At 41.5% G+C, this 18,005-nt stretch overlaps 1 protein-coding gene across 6 annotated transcripts in view; it reads left to right on the top strand.

Annotated features, from left to right (window-relative positions):
- The window catches only part of LOC308198470 (mitogen-activated protein kinase kinase kinase 20-like), an 81,136-nt gene that overhangs the window by 3,861 nt on the left and 59,270 nt on the right, over positions 1-18,005 (top strand). For 2 of the 6 annotated variants that reach the window (XM_080600902.1, XM_080600903.1), the window contains exons 1-2: positions 1,668-1,949; positions 2,342-2,531. In XM_080600902.1, coding sequence (XP_080457028.1) covers positions 1,780-1,949; positions 2,342-2,531 — 360 coding nt within the window. In that variant the 5' untranslated portion in view covers positions 1,668-1,779. The other 4 variants (XM_080600905.1, XM_080600904.1, XM_080600907.1 and 1 more) reach the window with 3 other exon arrangements.

Below are 18,005 nucleotides of genomic sequence, written 5' to 3'. Positions count from 1 at the left end.
TTGACAGCTTTTCAGAACTATTGAATTCAGATAGTAAAGGCCAGAAATACTTGTTTCCTTTGATGCATTTTTCTTTTCGCTTGGTTTTCTGTTCCTTCTGCCATCTCCAACACAGCCATCTGTTATCAGCTGTTCATGCTTTCCTCTTTAACTCATGGTCCAGTCGTGGTGCGTATACTTTTGCCTGTGAGTGACATTACTCTTCTGAATAATTCTGTCATCGGTAAGGAGATTATTCACCAGAGCATAATTATCCACGTGCTTAAATGAGCCTCTGGATTGTGAAGCTTACCTGTTTTATTTGCCTACAAAGTGTCACATATGCGTGAGATGCATGTACACAGCGTTGCCTTTGAAGAACTGCTGAATTAAAAATGACAAAATGGGCCTTTGTTTCTGAGGACCAGGTAATTAAGCAGCATTGGCAAAGAAGCAAAAGTTAGAACAGCCTTCATTATGCTCCTGATTTGCAGAAGTGACTTATTTCCTTTCCCTTGAGCTTTCCTTAAAGAAAGTATATGCTGGGCAGTACAAAGGATGACTCTGACCCTCCATAGGTGCGTAAGAGATGAAAGGAAATCAAATGACAACATTGACAAGGTTAAAACAAGAACAAAAGGTCAAAAGAAGAGTTCAGGCACTTAGCGAAGGAGCTGACGAGATACTGGAAGCACAGACTTTATTTCCTGTTGCGGGGATAACCCTCGTGCTAGCTTGCAGAGCTGGGAACAGAAACTCATGTTGCCTCCCGGAGAGCATTGCAGACTGTCAGCGAGACGTGTGCTTGAAGCCAACTCCCTCTAAAACGTGATGCCTTCTATAAACATGTTAAAGCTGTCGTTAAACATGTTAATAGCTGCCTGGGCAGCTCTGGCAGCTATTGCCTTTACCCTTGTGGGTAGTGAAGAGACCTGCAACACACCGTGCAGTCTCAGAAAAGGCTGTATGCTGTCTTATACAACATACAGGAAAATACTTTGGTATCCTCATCTCTCAGTTGGAGAATTGCTGCAACCAAACAGTGACAGAAATTTCTGGTCAAAGGAGATCTCAAAATGTGTAACAAATTATGCACAAATTCAGGAGACGAAATGTGTGTCTGTTTCTGTTACAAAAGGGACAGCTTTTTTTTGCAGCAGGCAGAGCTAGGTATATCACAGGTGCAGTTCCCAAGCCCCAGACAGCACATGGTGTCTCGTACTGTCTCGGAAAGCCCTGCAGGCTGGAGGCTCCTGAACTCGTGCTGTATTTTGATCCCGTAGATAGATCAGTATAACTGGAGGTGTAACTTTCACCAGCAAAACAGTATCTCTTTGTTTGTTTTGCTCAGACCTATCTCTGTTTCAGTTTACGCTGATAAGCTTACTTTCATTAGCTGCCTGTATAGTGACTCTCGGTGGGGATTAAAGCTCGTTGGTCTAAGCTAGTGCAGGTTTCTACCACAAGCCTCGAGGTCCTGCAGACAGCATGTGGCAGGTTCTGCGGGATCCTGCCTGCTCTGCGCTCCTCCGGAGAAGCCGAAGCTTTCCCATCTAATACCATTAAAAAAAAAGAAACCTAAGATTAGTCATTGTTCACTCGCTTAGGTGATAACATTGCTTGAAATTTGCTGCAAGCATGAGGTTTATCACTTTGAAATCTCTGAGAAGGACGTTCTGTTCTCCTGGCAGCAAAGATGGATCGTCTCTCAAAACCGCCGGAGCCGGTCTTGGCACAGGCTGCAGAATTTCACATATTGCAACCCAGATAAATTACTGTGTGCTTACACTTTGTTGTAACATGCGAACAGAACTGACTCATTCGGAAAAAGACTTTTGTTGTGGCCAGGTTTTTCTGCATCCTGGTGAAGAGCGCTGCTACCTGGCTGGCAGCGCGCGCCCCGTGTGTGCCGCCGTGCGCCCGGCAGCCCGGCGTGGGGTGCTGTGTGTCGTGCAAAGCGATCACAACAGGCGAGAGCGCGTGCTTCGCATGCCTGAGCTCCTATGCAAGCTGGGATTTGAAAGCACATTTCCCGTCCGTCAGCGGGCTCGGTGCTGGGGAGCGTGGTGACGCGCTTGCGTTTTGCACAGCTCCTTCCAAGGTGCTCGGGAGACCTCCGCGTAACTGCAGAGTATTTTTAGTCCTTTCTGTCTCCCAGCTGTTCCTAATAGCTTGTGCAAATAATGTAAACATTTGCATAGCCTGTTGGACTGCGAACTCCTAGACTTTTTCCTCTTATGCTCAGTGGATTTTACTGCAGTGTGCTTGTTGCAACAGGTTCTTGTTTTGGGGTGTCTGAACATAGGTAAGAATGTCCATAAATCCGTGGAGTGTGTATTAATTACAGCTTTTCTCTTCACAGATTTTGCTGTGGTATATTTTGTCATTATGAGATGTCGTCTACCAGTGCTTCATTTGTGCAAATTAGATTTGATGACTTGCAGTTTTTTGAGAACTGCGGTGGAGGGAGTTTCGGGAGTGTCTATCGAGCCCGATGGATTTCTCAGGACAAGGAGGTGGCTGTAAAGAAGCTGCTCAAAATAGAAAAAGAGGTAAGAGTTTACTTTTAATTTCTTTGTCTGCTGTGGAAACAAGGACGTAAATTCCATTCTTGAGTTAATTGAAGCAATCTGACTTGTTTGTTTAATTACAAAAACCTGTAACTGGATGTTGTTACAACAAACACATACTGAGGGGGCTATCTCTGAGTGTGTCTGATTTAAAGCATTCTTGTTTTACTGTGTCTTTGCTGCCCTCCTCTACCTTTCCTGTGTAGCAGCTCCTCTCTGTCATGACCCTGAGGAGGAGGAGAGCTCCTGCACTTGTGGAGCTAGTAATTTCCACTTGATTCCACTGGGCACATTGGAGTAGGAGTATTTAGCGTTTGCTGGCTCTGCCGGCCTTGCTTTTGTCCTTCTTACATGTAGTCTCACAAGTGCTGTGGCTGGTGCCTGTACGTTTGCTATAGGCGTCATGTGTACTGCTAGGTGTTGCCTCTGCCCTGCTGCTGCAGGAGCTGTTCATGTGGGGCTCCACGAGCTCTGAGCTGCTCGCAGGTGCATCTCTGCCTGGTCCCGTCTCGCCGTGTGGTTAAAGGCTAACCATTACACTAGCTGCCTTCTCCAGTGGCTTCCTGTGTGGCTGGGAAGACAGACGGGTCCTTCAGCACTTCTGTGGGAAAAGGCAGAATGACTGCTTACTGCAGCTTAGCCAGCTATAAGAGGTTTACCTGAAAATCCTCTTGACCCTTAGCTTTCTGCGGTCCCAGCAGAGGTGGGGTGCCTGCAGTCCTCCAGAACTCCGGTCTGCGTGCAGGTCTGCCCCTAGCGCAGCAGCCAGGCTGCACCGGTGTAGCACTGGACAGCACTGGGCTGCCATTCCAGCATGGTATATCTTACACATATATATGCATCTTATGTCTTCTATGCAATACCCTCAAAGTGTTTTAGGAAGACAGTTAGAAGCTGAATTATGGCAAAGCAGCTCTAAGAGCGACATGCTTAGCAAATAACCAGACACCAAGATTCACCTACTGTTGCAGCAACAGAGTTAGCCCAATTACGTCATGCTTAGTGGTGTGATAAGCATGTTTGATCATGATTCAGCAAATTACTGTGTAAAATAAGGTGGATCTCATGTTTTTTCCTATTGAGGACGGTAGAAGAGGTACATGTTCTGTCCAATGTCAATCTGTATGCTCCTCTGTGTATCTTTTAACATTAACAAATATTAAAAACGAAAAGACAAGTAAAATCAGTGCTAGGCAACATCAGTAACATGCTGCTTGAAAATCAGCTGACTGGCAGATCTCAGCAGTGATCAATGAAACATCTTTACTGAATACACGTGTTTGTCTTAGACCTGTTATATACTGAAAGACTACTTAAAAACAGTATTACTATACCTTGTGATGGCATAAACCTTAGTGGAATGGGAAATAATGGAGAAAGCAGGACAGTTTATGTATGACCTGACACAGCTGGACCATTCAGATGACATTTTTTCTAAACATTGAAATGCAAAGTTCAGCTTGTAGTGAGGGGTACAGGTTACACACTGGGAAAGGAAACCGTATGCTAGAAAGAATATAGTATAATAGTATAGTTTCTAGCTTATCATGGTGCTGTTACATATGCCTTGCATATACAAATGAGGATCGAGTCATTTGTAAGAACCGGGCATGGTTTGTCTGGGTAAGTGGCGCTGGGGAGAGGGTGTTAGGCAGTGGGTGCAGTCCTAGTTGGATTGTTTCTAAAGGAATGCTGACAAACTGGAGGGGCAGCCCAGGGGAATTGCAAAACACACTCAGAGAGTGGAAAGTATGGGGGTGCGAGGGAGTGTGTCTGTGGGTATGACAGAAAGGATTGTCAACAGAAGGGGGCAAGTGTCTTCACGTACAAAATCTGTGTGTTTTACTTCATGCCAGTCACCACTTGCAACCTAAACTAGCAAGATGGGTTCTAGTTGCAAGCAGCATGGTGTGGGCAATTTATCTTGAAAGGTTTCTGGAGAGGCAGCGTAGAGGCAAGTGGTGATACCTTCAGTAAATCTAGAAAGATTTGCCAGAATCAGTCTGTTGAAAACCTTGGAGAATTAAAAACAAATAAGAGCTTGTTTACAACAATTGCATTTTCATATGGAGAAAATGCTCTGGGCTCGTTTAATCTAGTGTAAAAAAGTTATTACAAGAACTAAAGGTTGGGATCTGAAGCCAGACAAATTAAAATGGGAAATAAAGCACAAATTATAAGGAGTGAGGATGAGTAATACTTGGAAAAGACTACACAGAGATGGAGTGAAGATGGAGAATCCTTTCCATCTCTTCATGTCTTCACATTGAGATGAGATGTCTTTTTGGACAATTGCTTCTGTCATGGTGTTGAGTTCAGCAGCAGAGAGCTCGGTGAGGCATGGTGGCCTGTGTGTGGTACACTGGAGGCAAGACTCAGTTATCTGAAGGTCTTTTCTGACCCTAATGGCTGTCAGTCTGTTTACATATGTAGTATGCAGCATGTTTGTCCATAGTATGTTTATCTGTAGTGATGACAGTATTGAACGTCTGTGACTTAACTGTGCTTAAAGTCATGGTGAGTCAATGACTTTTCGCGTAGCACTAGAAAAATAACTCGCTCAAACTGTATGTAGATATTTGGACAGCTTGCATTTAGTCGGGAAAACTAATTGTTGCTCTTTCTGACTTCTTTGAAAGGAAGTGTCCTTTTTAACTCCGTGACTGATTGTCTTTCATTTCTCTTAACTGCTGCCAATAATCCATAACAACTGAATAAAGAGAAAACAGAGAAGAGTTGGGAAAAGCTTGCTCAGAGGAATTTCATGCTTGCTGAGTCCAAGGGCACAAGCCAAGTCAATAGAGCAGTGGTGTCATTCTGCAAATATGTTGTATCTGTGCTCCATTTTATTAAACAAACCAAACAAAAACAGTAAATATCTTGAAGGCTTTGTATTAGCCAAGTGGCTGGTAGGTTCTGACATGTAAAACAAAGCATTTTTTGTTCCAGTATATAGCAGCATCTCATACTAAAATATGTACTCGGAAAAACTAATAAATACTTGAAAGGGTGTAGCTCAGGCAGATTTCTTCAAAGGTCTTTAAAATGTGGAAAATGGGAAGACCTCTGCAAGGCATTAACTTTTTATGGACAGATAGTAAAATCTGACTGTACAGGAAGAGGTGTATGTTTAGGTGGATGAGTGCAGCTAAACAGGTGTACTGAGAAAGAGAAATACTCTGCCAGGCCTTGATCAGAGTATCAGATCTGCAGCTCTGGGCAAGACTTAGGCCGATTAGGTAAACTGTAAGAATGTGTCTTGAGTGATTAAGTAACAGCAAAAACAAAATTAAATTGCAGTTTTACTGTTTCGTACAAGCACTTTAGCAGCATTTGGTTTTAAGCAAGGAACAGCAGTTCCTTGTGAATTGTTTTATGGAAAATGAAACTATCAGCATGACGTTTATGATGCATACAAGGGAAGCAGAAATGTCTCCTGTAGTAGGATGTGTACTTGCTCCCTCCGCCTGAAGTGATAATTTTGTGCACTCATTGAAGAAAATCACACACCTTCTACTCAGGAATTTATTTGGTATTTTTGTGAACAATTTGTGTGAGTTATTGGATAGGCCCATAATTTGTCTCCTGCTGAAGCAGATGGGAGCGATTGGGCCAAAGGCCTTATCCTGCAAATTGCTCGCAGTTCTTTTGACTCCATTATCTAGAGCAGATACCTGCCCGAGTGAAATGTTACAGCCTGCTGTTGGACGCCTTACCTGTTCACCAAACAGCGTCTGCCTCCTTCGTCTGTCTGTGCGGCTCCCAAGTTCACCTGTTTGCCGTCACCGCGTTGAAGGCCGTGGTTTTGGTGCTGTTTATCAGTCCTTTTTGGCACCCGGTCAGGACTGCGCTGCGTCACTGTGAGGTTCATCGCTTCTGGAGCTTACCTGAAACTTGTGTTTAATTGCAGCGTGTCTGCTCTCTAGAGCCATGAACAGCCTCCGCGCGGTTGATGGGCAGCAGTGTTGTATGTGGTTAGCCTACCTCAGCTGCTAAACCACAGCGCTGAGGTAGAGGGTGGCTTGGTTTCGCGCAGTACGACTGGTCCTGGACCTCCTCCCAGCGCAGGCCCTGGTCTGAACCAGGCACAGGCCAGCAGCAGAGGGAGGCGGGAGTAAAACCATGTAAAACGCAACTGAAATCTGTTGGAAAGTGCTTCTGATGAACTAACAGCCACTAGGGCATAAAAAATGTTGAACTGAATACTATTAACTGCGTGTTTTGTTCAGTCATGTCTGCATGATGTGATGGGATTTTATGAGGCTCAAGAATAAAAACATGTTCTTACTGGTTTTGAGGCAGTATTGCTGGAAGTCTGGCTACCGTGGAAATTAATTTTATACTGTCAGGTTTTCTTGCACATATGCATTATATACAATAAGCTTTAGGGGATCTTTTCAACTGTTTCATAAAACTTTTCATATGGAAAATAATGCAGCTTGTTCCCTCTTCTTATTTTATGGTTCCTTTTGGAAGAGACTGTCCAGAAGGCATTGATTGTGCCTGTAACTTCCAAACTGAATGAATTAAGTTTAATCATAGGCATGTCAGTAGGCTTACCTCACTCGTGTTTGTACTCTTAAAAGAGTATATGGTAATTTTAATGTGGGTCATAAGAGTAAGGACTGGGAATGACTTTCAAGAGTAACAAGAGAAAAACAACAGAGTAAAATAGAGCAAAACAAACCAAACCAAATTGAAATTGATACGTAGCCCAGACAGGACTAAAAATAGTAGATGTTTTTGCTTGCAGTTTATAGCTATTAAGGGTGCTTGGGTGCCAGCCTTGAGTGACTTCTCCATTCTGGGATCTGGCTGTAATGAAGGGCAGTTTTGATGCTTTTTTTTATTATTTTATTAGCTCTTTCTAGGAGCTTCCACTCCCTTACCCCTTTCATTTCTGAATCGGTCAGTTTTTAAAGTGATTCAGGATGACATCTATCAGGAAATGTCTAGATTTACTTGATTGTGACACAGAGAGAGGGGGCAACAAACCCAGGGATTCCAACATGTGGTCCTTGGATGCACACAGTATTGCTAAAGAGCTGTAAAAGATGACCTAGAGTATATGTTATAGAAAGTGTAGGCATGAAATATATGAACATTCTGGAGAGACGTGTGTATATAGGAAAACTATAGAGTTCACTTTTTTTATTAAATATCCATGAACTAAGGGATCTCATGGGAACATTTTCAGCCCCAGCCCTGTATTTATTTAAAGAAATGCTGCTGTATCTTGTGAACAGCTGAAAAGAAATAAAACTATTTTACTCTATTGAGGGGGTGGGGTCTTAAAATGTCTTTTTTTTTTTTTAAACGGAATGGTTATTTTGTAGGATTTTCTGTTTCTTTTTATAATTTGGTAAAGGAAATGGCTTAGAGCACTTCTCTGGGTGCTAAGGTACCCCCCTAATGGTATCAGGATACTTGGTATCCTTGCTATTCTGTGGCAGTTGTGAAAATGGGTTCAGATGCTGCAACTGTTTTATATTCTGTGTCTCAGAATAAACCATTGTGGATAGTACAGGCTTCTGGAACAAATATCTGATTGTATCTGCTTTTAATTTTACTCTACTCTTGGCCTTCATTCAAGGGACATTTTCTGAAGGACATTATTTTGTAAAGGAATGACATGTTCTCAGGTCTCAAGAAAGTGTATTAAGAGATTTTCATAGTGGATGCTTTGGGTAAGACTAATGTAAGTCTCAAGTAGAATATGTGTTGCAACCAAATGATATTTGGGAGATACCAGTCTAATGAAAAAAAGATTTAAGGTTGTCAGAATACATTTATTCTTGGGGTGAACAGGCATTATTTTAATTTTGTCTGTTTGAAAGAGAGACTTTATTCCTCCATGTCTCTGCTTCTCAAAATGTACTCAGAAACGTAGCTATCCAGGCACAGAAACATACTGGTCTGTATTTTGCTGCATTTTATTGTAGTGGATTTTTTTTTTAACTTGTGTATTTAAACATTTTATACTAAGTTTTTCATTAGATGAGTAACATCTTTCAGAGTTGCTTCATCTAAATAATGAGTATTTATATTACAAGTTGTGTAGCTTAGTGACATATTTTGTCCAGCTTAATTTGAGCTTCTTACTGGTTTGTATATATGCAGTTCTTTTAAATCAAGCCAATTTTGGCTTAATTTGATTTAAACGTCAACTTCAATGAAACTGGCGTGGCACGGCTCAGACTGGCACTCTGTGGTTTCGAAAGTTATTTTGGGTCACTTGAGACGTAGTGACTGTTGATGTTGTTATCTTAGCTTGTAATAAATGAAAAGCAGTTTTACAAGTGCTTGTGAATCTTGCTGTAGCCATATTTAAGAAGTTACCCTATCCCTTTTTATCTGCTAAACCAGCAGATTTTGTATTGAAACTGTAAAGGATTAAGTTCATGTTTCCTTTTGTTGACTGATGGACAGCTGTGAACGGTAACAAACAAGCCTGATAAACAGGTAAATTAATAAAGTAAGATGCAGCAGGTTTTCTATGTTGCTTCCTTTCACTTGACTCTTGAACTGTCCTGAACTTTGTAAGAGTGAAGCAGAACTACTTTGTGGGTGCTGCTGGTCAGGAGTATGCAGGCAGTTGCCACAGCTTGGTGGATGCATAGAAATGTGTCATGCATCCAATCCCTCATCTAGGAATATTATCTCTGTGAGGTCTTGGATCCTTTCAACTCGGTTATCTTTACATTTGCCTTTTCAGAAGGTGCAACTCATCAGGTGAACAAGTTTTAACACCACAATTCTAGAAATTGTGAATAAATATTGTTTCTGTAATGGAGAAAACCAGTTTCTGTCAATTATTAAAAAAGCACTTTCTTATCCTTCTTGCTGCCCACAGTATCCAGCCTGTTAGGGTATTCTTTAATATCCTTCCATTTTTCCATTTCACAATTAATTTAATTACATTATATATTGTCTTCAGAATTATTCTGTCAATCTGCTGCAAATTTTTGTTGGCAGTGGGCTGGAATTGCCCGTAGGTACTTAGTAGATAATTAGCCATGATTAAGTTTTGGTTTTGTTTTTTTCTCATCTAGATATATTTCTTCCTTTTCAGTAATCTTTTTGCATGGGCTCAGTTATTATTTACAATTTGGAGGAGAGGTTGCATTGCTTATTTCTCCATGCCAGTAACCCTTGACATCAAACTGCAGCTCTTTTGTGCCCCCTCCCACGACATTCACTGACCCTGGGCTTCTGTTGAAGTGATCAGCTGCAAAATGGTATTCTGGGATGTTGAAGCTGTACTGAAGCATCACTAGAAATCTCATGGATGTAGAAGAGCTCCTTTTCTCTTGGGGTGCTCTTTGCAGACTCAAGAAGTTGCGAGACAGTGTAAGTTAGTTTTTATGTAACTGTAGTCTTATCTAACTATAATTTTCTTAAGACAAAGTTAAAATTACAAAATACTACTGCAGGTGAAATCTGGTAGTAACTTTATAGCACTGGCACGTTTGCGTAGGGCGTGCTTTGAGGGACGGGGACAAGTTAAATGTCTGTGACCAGCACTGAAATCCACTGCTTTTGCAGTCCCTGGGAGCTCTAATTAAATAATGCACATGCATTGCAGTACGTGGAATAACAAATTATTGTTTCTGATGGTAATAAAGTTGCTGTTGAGTATTTTATTAATCTAATAACATTCCTGGATTGTTGCACGTAAGTGTGTGGTCGATCAAATGCAGTTTAGTGTCTGTGCTGGAGCTGTGATCTGAGTCCTGTCTTTTGGAGTCAGAGTCCAGTTTCTACTCTTTGTTGCATTCAAAGCTGAGTGCAGGAGACACAGTCTTTGGTTGGGGGTCCCCTGAAATACCCGCTATGTGCGTTGCAGCAATGGCATATTGAACAGTGAGTTTTGTTCTCCTAAGAGGGCGGTAAAAATCTCGATAGGACTGGACATGCTCTTCTTTTCTAGCCTTTCCCCCCCACCCCCCCCCATATAGATTCTAAGTTTAAAGGAAGAATCAAAATTAATCTGGTTTTAATTGTGAACGATGCAACTCTGCCTATAAAGGTTATTGCAGGTTTACCTATTGCCACTTATTAAGGTGCTGACAGAGAAAGTTTCCTTTTTAAGAGGACAGTATAAACAGTGTGAGGCAGCTTTCAGACCTGTTTATGTTAGCGAGAGGCTGCAGAGGAACAGCTCCAGCGTTAACCCTTTCTCTCCTACTCAATTAATCGTGCTAGGCCAACGGGGGTGAATAAGGAGCTGCTCTCCTGATCCAGCTTCCTCCAAACTGCCCCGCGTGTCTCCTTGAGTGTGTTTCAGTTCAACTTCCCCCATTCAGCTGCTGGGGAGGAATCCTTTTTGCAAATACACGTTCATTTACTGGATTCATCTTCAGTGTAAATCGTTCTGCATAATTTTCCATTTCAAAAAGCAACCACCACCAAGGAGTTGGGAGGCAGGAGTAACAGTGACTGTGCCCGAAGGCACAGGAGGGGCCTGAGGCCTGGGGCGCATGCCCAGCCCTGGGACCTCACTGCAAGGCGAAGGGGCCACGTCCATTCCCTTCCTCCTCTCCACCTCTGTCTGGCTGTGTGTTTCACTCCCAAGCTTCCAAAACTTGAGGATCGTCATGGCTGTGTGTTGTTAAGCAAAGCAGAGAGAAAATCATGTCACAAGACTCACCTGCACAAATGGTTGCATTTTTTGTTTGTGTGTGTTGGGCATGTGAGTTTCTAGTATCCATATCAAAAATAAGCATGCTTTATAAAAACAAAAAAATAAAACTAACCTTTGAGTTGCTGTAGGAGAAGCAAGGAAGCTCTTGGTGGACACAAGATGAGATTCAGCTGATTGGAGTTAAGCTCATACTTGGAAGGTGGGGAAGAAACAATAGGCGTGTATGCAGCCTGGGCTGGCATAAGCTTTTAAATGAAAGCTGAGGTTCTCTGCTAACTTCTGTGTAGCAGAGGCAGAAAATTAGAGGTGCGTAGGTTGTTCTGGAAACTTGTTTTAAGATCATCTAGTTGCTGCACCCTCTGGTGAGTGATTGGCATTTTCCAGTGCAGAACCTTTCTCTTCCTTGGAAGAGTCACAGAACAAAGAAAATGTAGTGCATGCCAATGTGCAGTTAGCAGGGAAAAAAAGCACAGAAATTACTTTTTGTTTAAGCATATAATAACTTTTGTTTTAATAATGCTAGATGTGTTTGAGACAGACCTATCGAAGGTGATCGCTTATAAATAGCGATTGCTGTTCTTTCATTTCAGTGAACTATGCACCTTTAATTTTATAAACTGATGAAAAGACTTTTTACTTTGACTTCTTTGGGATGTGTCGGTGTGTGCTGGGGAGAAGAGTGTGATACAAGTATGTAGAAACAGGCAAAATTCAGAGCTGTTGAACTGGTTTTGCTTTTGGATGTTGCCTTGCTAATACCCCCTTTAAGAGCTTGTGTGAGGGCCCTAAAGGCAAGCACGAGATCCATAACCCCACTCTTCAGGTCTACAATCTTTGGAGCTCTGCTCTTCACTTTTGTTTTTTCAGTTGTTCATGACTTCGTACTTTATTGTGAAGCTTTCTCTCTAAGCCATTCCCTCTTCCCTCTTGTGTAGAAGTTGGCAGTAATGTGGTTGCTGGCACTACGTCCCAAGTGCTCTGCTCTGGTCCCATGGCAAACCACTTCCCTGCTGGTGCGGTAGACCTGGATGGAGGGCTGTAATTTCTCACTGACAGGGGATAAGGCTCAGTCCTCCCAGGGTAAACAAGCATACTGCTGTTACTTAATGAATTTGAAATTTGCAGTGTGAAACCTCCTGCCTTCTTATTCTTGTGTTATGTGGTACACTGTAAAAAGGGAGAGATTCCTTGCTTGTTCCAGGCAGTGTTACTGAGATGAACGTTGAGTAATGGCACTAACAGGGTGCCTGCCTCAAGAAATTCTTTCAGGGTAAGTGACACTTGATTCTGTAACAACACTGGCATCGGCTGTTAGCACGAGTGACATGTTCGTTGCCTTGAAACTGTGACCCGAGTTTCTTTTTTGGGAAAGAAAAAACCCGCGGACCCTTTCAAAGACTAGCACAGTTGCTTTGTTTGTCTTTTAAAATCTGTATTTCTGCCTTTTTGCTTGGTCAGTGTTTAGAACCATTAAAAAAGTAAACGTGACATGGGGACCGAGGTCCTGCAGCTAAAGCTCCTTTATAATTACATATTCAGCCACAACAGTACAAAGGAAAACGAGAGTCCCTTTTTCTTTATGTACCACATTTCAGTTTTCCCTTAGGTTTAAATTGGCATTTTGGACTGTGTTCACTGGAGCCACTGAAGAGCTTATCAGAAAAGGAAGGAAACAGAGGGAGGGAAAGAAAGATAGATTTCCAAATGACAACCTTTTGAATAGTCCAAGTTCAATCCCTAAAACAAAAAGTGGAATCTTTTTTTTTCTAAATAATGTGCTCTACAGTCTCACCTCTCATCTTGAGAAACATGAAAGAACAAGTAAAAGAGATGACCCAAATCACAGAGTTCCTTTGAAAGAAGAAATTCAGCTGTTTTGAACACTTACAATCAAAGGAAGTGGTTTCCCTAATTACATGAACTATGTGAAAGCTCTCAGAATAGCTCTTCCACCCCAGGATTCCTTGCACTTTAGAAGTTTGCATAAAAGCTCACATGGAGAATCAGATGCAAAGTGTTTGATTCATATTTTATTAGGCAGAAGTGAGCATACATTCGTACCTCTGGGTTTGACAGCTGGTTGGGTTTGGACCACAATCCTGGTTTTGATGGATTTCTGTCCTATACTTTAAAATCTTTCCCTCTTCAGGTTCTCTGGTGAGACACCCCTTTCAAGAGAAAAGTGGAAATGAAAAAATGGAGAAGGGATAGAGGGGGCCTTTTGTGAGCTTTCAGTTGAGGATTCTTTACTCTGATTAGGCTATTCATCGTTGTAAAAATCCATCCCTGTACACAGCTTTTAAAAGAATGAGCGATTATTTTTCCTCTCATTTTAAAGAAGCCATATATCTTAAAATATATATTTTGAAGAATTGGGATCTGAACTCTATAACTTCAGTATAATTCCAGCACCACCATCTACTTCAACCTGTCAAAGGTCTGAATTCAGTACAGCTTTTCAGCAAAAAATTAATCTGTTAGAAGGCTATTACACCTTATGCTTTCTTTTTGTACATACAAAATAATAAAGGTATGTTAGTCTGAACTAAACAGTATATATATAAAAACAGGCAGGATACTTGTAAAGGCTTAAGATCTGTGTTCCTCAAAATTTCCTGTTCAAAAAAAGGTTGTGTTTTGTTTTTTTGTGGTTTTTTTTTTTTTGGTGGTATGGGAGCAATGGGAACAAGTTGTATCATTAAAGGAGAACTTGAAGCAATATCAAGATAATTGTCAGTTGTAGGTACCTACAGTTAGATGCATCATTTACCCAGTTGAAATGCTTTGTTTTAATAAAACTCCAAATTTTGGCAAAGCAGAGTATAATTTGTTTGTTTTGGTAGGAAATGCTTTTATTTCTCAAACAGTTTTATTAGCTAAAATCATAGTTAGATTTTAGCAAGAATTATGAGCCTCTGTCCTCTAAGTGCTAGAGATAGGTATCTAGTCTTTACCTGGTTAGGACTAAAAATGATACTTCCTTGCCAAACTGTGTCTGAAACTGATAGGACAGTCCCTGAAGGCATGATATGCAGTTACTAGTGGGTGAAATCTGAATTCACTATATTTGCCAGCTTTGTAATAATGGGTAATAGTGGGTGTCTTCTGGATGGACAGGATCAGCCAAACTCTCATTATACTTAGTGATAATAAGATATCACTACCTGTTTGAAGAGAAGAGAGGTGTTTCTTTGGGTGCTTTTTTCCTACCAATACTGCGTCTTTCCTGTAAGAGGTAACCATCCTAAGCTCCATGTCTTCCTTTTCCAGGCAGAAGGAAAGACTTTTCCCTGGAATCAGGGCACAGTGTCCCAGAAGCAAGCACCCTCAGCAGACCAGTAGTGTTGCAAGTACAGAGCGCAGCACAGTAGCAGCACATACTGCACAGGAAGATAAATGTTGCGTAGCCATGCAGTGCGCTGGCAGGGTACTGGCTGGGTAGGAAGGAGTTCTGCCTGTGCCTTCTAGAGACCTGTGTCTTGGGCAGTGAAGCTTTGCAATCAGCTTTGTTGGAGGATGATATCGTTTGGATGAAGGAGAATGCTTAAGGTTATCCCAGCCTTACTTGTCTTGAAGGTGGCATGGAGACGCACATTTGCTCGTGTCTGGTCTTTGTTGGGGGTTGATTTCCCTCCATTCGTAAATCAGAACGGTTCTCAGATAAGTTTTTGCATACCTCTGGCACTGGAAAGTGGGAAGCAGTGGTATATGTGATGCTGTTACTTGTCCACACCAAAAAACATGCTCCAAGTTTGAATGTGCTTAGTGCCAGTGACGTAGCATGTAGCTCCTGGGCCCTGGATCTGGCTGCTGAGGTCTGTTCGTTGTAATGGACTTTACCAATGTAACCCTTGTCGCACCCGGAGCAGTCAGTGTGGGGGGACTGTGGGTGCTGCTACAATAGGGCTCTTACAGTTATATGTTTGAAGGACTGATAAGATACATTAATGAAGAAAGAAAAAGCTAACTAGGTAGCATTTGCGACAACGTGTAGTACTGAGCACTTCCATGAGTGCTGAGCTCTGTGTTTTTCCCAGCACTGTTTTCTGCCTCAGGAAATGTAGGGTCAGATAGACCTCTGTGGAGCTCCACCAGGAAACTGGTGAGATGCTCACCAGGCAGAAGTTAAACTGTGAGACATTTATCCTTCTCCTTAGTGTCTCCTCCTATTGTTTTTCTTCTGATGTGTAGATCTTTACTCCATCAAACAGTTGAAGGAAGTGCCTCACCTTGAGACCTGTCTGGCCAAACTGGAGGAGGGACAACTATTTGGAGATACAAATTGATTTTGCTACACTCAGGTTCAGGCTGGATCTTTCATTAGCTAAAGCATGTTGTCCTCTTAAGCTTTTCAGGTACAGCCCATGGGAGAGAGGTTTCATTATTACGCAGCACAACGTGACTATGGCCCTAAAGTTCCTGTGAGCTCATGAAATACGATGTTCCAGCTTCCTCTTTACTGTTTCATTTATTACAGGTCCTCAGGAAGCACAGTGCAGAGTGATAGAGGAAATAGTGTGAGTTATTTTGAAATCACAAAATAAAGTATCTCAATTTTCTGTCTGGCCTTTTAAGTGTTCTTAAATTCCCATTAGTTTTCTATGCGGTCCTCCTCACATTTATTTCTGTCTGGAATTTTTCTAATAAAATGACGAAAGAGAAAATTAAGATGAACTCTGAAGGTGCAGGTTACTGGTATGTAAGTAGAAACTCACAAATGGAGAAATGACAAAGCTGAATGTGGTTGCAAGATGTTCTTTCCCTTTACACGTTTCCCCTAAAATACACTGTGGTTAAGTAGCGGAGTATTATTGCAGTAGTGTTGGTTTTGCATTCAACTGTCTATTTACTGCTTTTTCCTACATCCGTATTCTTATAGAAATTGTGGTATGCTTGTACATGCAAGTTAGAGCAGTTTGAGAATTAATTGCAGGTGTGACACTGATTTCTTCCACGCAACTCCCTTAAGAGGAAATATACCTGGTTGCATTTGCTCTCTTCTGCAAACCATCAGAAAGAATCGGGAAGGGGTCTCGGGCTTCACATTCCAAGTTAGGCTCATAATTCAGTTTTGCTTTTCCTGGTGGGTTCTAACCACAGAGTCAAGTTTGCAGCATAGACATGCATCAGGGTTGCTGTACAGCTGCTCATTGTGTCATAACTGGGGAAGGAACTGCCTTTGGGGCATTACTGTTTGACTGGAGAAGAGTAGTCAGAATTCTGGCTTAATTTGGAATCCTGATACAGAAGTTGTGCAAGTCCACTGCTCTTTGTAGGTCTGTTGTTCATAAAACTCGGAGCCACTAACTTCGCAGGATACAGGATCAGTCTGTAAATAGTATCTGTCACTCTTCTAGATAGGTTCTTCTAGATTTCCAGTTTCTGCAGAATTCAGAGATGCTGGTATTCAGGTTATTGCCTTTTAAAAAATACATATTTTGAGGCTTACAGCTTGTATTCATATATAGATAAAGTTAAAAAAGAAGAAATGAAGGTTTCTTTTCTGAAAACAAGTTTAGTATAATGAGAAATAGAAATAGTTCTTAGTAAGCAGATGGTTAGAAATAAGTCTATATAAGGAAGTCATCAAAGAAAAGCTACATCAGAATGATATAGAACAGAAGTACTAATAAATTTGTTTTTGATACTAAAATTATTTTTTAAATATTGCTATTTTCCCCTAAAGTTCTTATTTTAGTCATTGTTTCATTTGAAACTTTTTAGCCTTAATGGCAAAAGATTGAGGTTCCATGAAGGCAGTGTGAAGAATCCTCCCCAAAAAATAAGCACTGGATCTACTTTAAATAAAAGTAAAAGCTTCAGATTTCAGGAGTTTTGTCTTGTTTACTCACTTGGAGAAGGGACAGGTCAGGTTTTGGTGCAGTGTGGTGTCCCGTGTTCCCAGAGGCTGTTCTTGCTTATTGTTAATCTAAAGTAGGTGAAAGGGAGATCTGCCTGTAACCTGAGGCATGAGGGATGCTTACTGCTTAAGCAGAGAAAGAAGATGTGGTAAGTCACATTCCTATAATGCATAGTGGTCAGAGATTCAAATTATAATGATGACTTACTTTCTTGAAAACCCCAGATCTTGTGAACTTGTGCCATGGCATAAGTAAATGTGGTGTGAGCAATGCTTCTTGTAACTGGAGGAATCTCAGACACTTCAAGAGAAGAATTGTCTGTAACTAGCAACTATTTTCTCTCCTTCATTTTATGTCGGCTGGTTACAGCCAGAATTTCTGTGCTGAAAATTTTGTCTTTTCAAAGTAGGTGGTCTCTGAGTAGGGAGCAATTCTGTGGTTTTCTGTAGTAACCAAGGAACAGGTAATTTTTGAGTGATAACTGAGGGGAAGCCTTCTACAGAGCACTGATAGCCCATTTGGAAAGCAAAACCCCACATGGTTCCCCAGCGATTGCTGTTAAAATTTAACAGGGAGGTATTGCATCTTGTGCTATTTTCATGAGAGTGGGGCAGCCTGTCCTGTTGGGGAAAATTTTCTGGGATTTTAACAGTCACTGGGGTTCTTGTAAGTGGGTTCCCCATCAAGCATCACCCCTATCATTAGCTACAGTAGGTTGGGCTTAAATGATGCTAGATGGGCTTACAGTGAGTGTTCATCAAGAACATGACAATTTTTTTTCTTGGTCAAAGTACAGTTTTTGTGATCGAATTTGAGGAAATACTTCAGAACAAAGATGATAATTGGTTCAGAAGAGTGGAGCAGGTTCCATGACTACAGCTGCTGTTATCTTTGTTGGTGTCTTAGCGCTAACTGGTCAGCAAAAGCCACTGTATAATGAGATTAGACTTG

This window comes from Anser brachyrhynchus (assembly GCF_964034855.1).
Source record: "Anser brachyrhynchus genome assembly, chromosome: 7".
Taxonomy (NCBI): domain Eukaryota; kingdom Metazoa; phylum Chordata; class Aves; order Anseriformes; family Anatidae; genus Anser; species Anser brachyrhynchus.
This window is presented reverse-complemented; position numbering and strand designations above follow the sequence as displayed.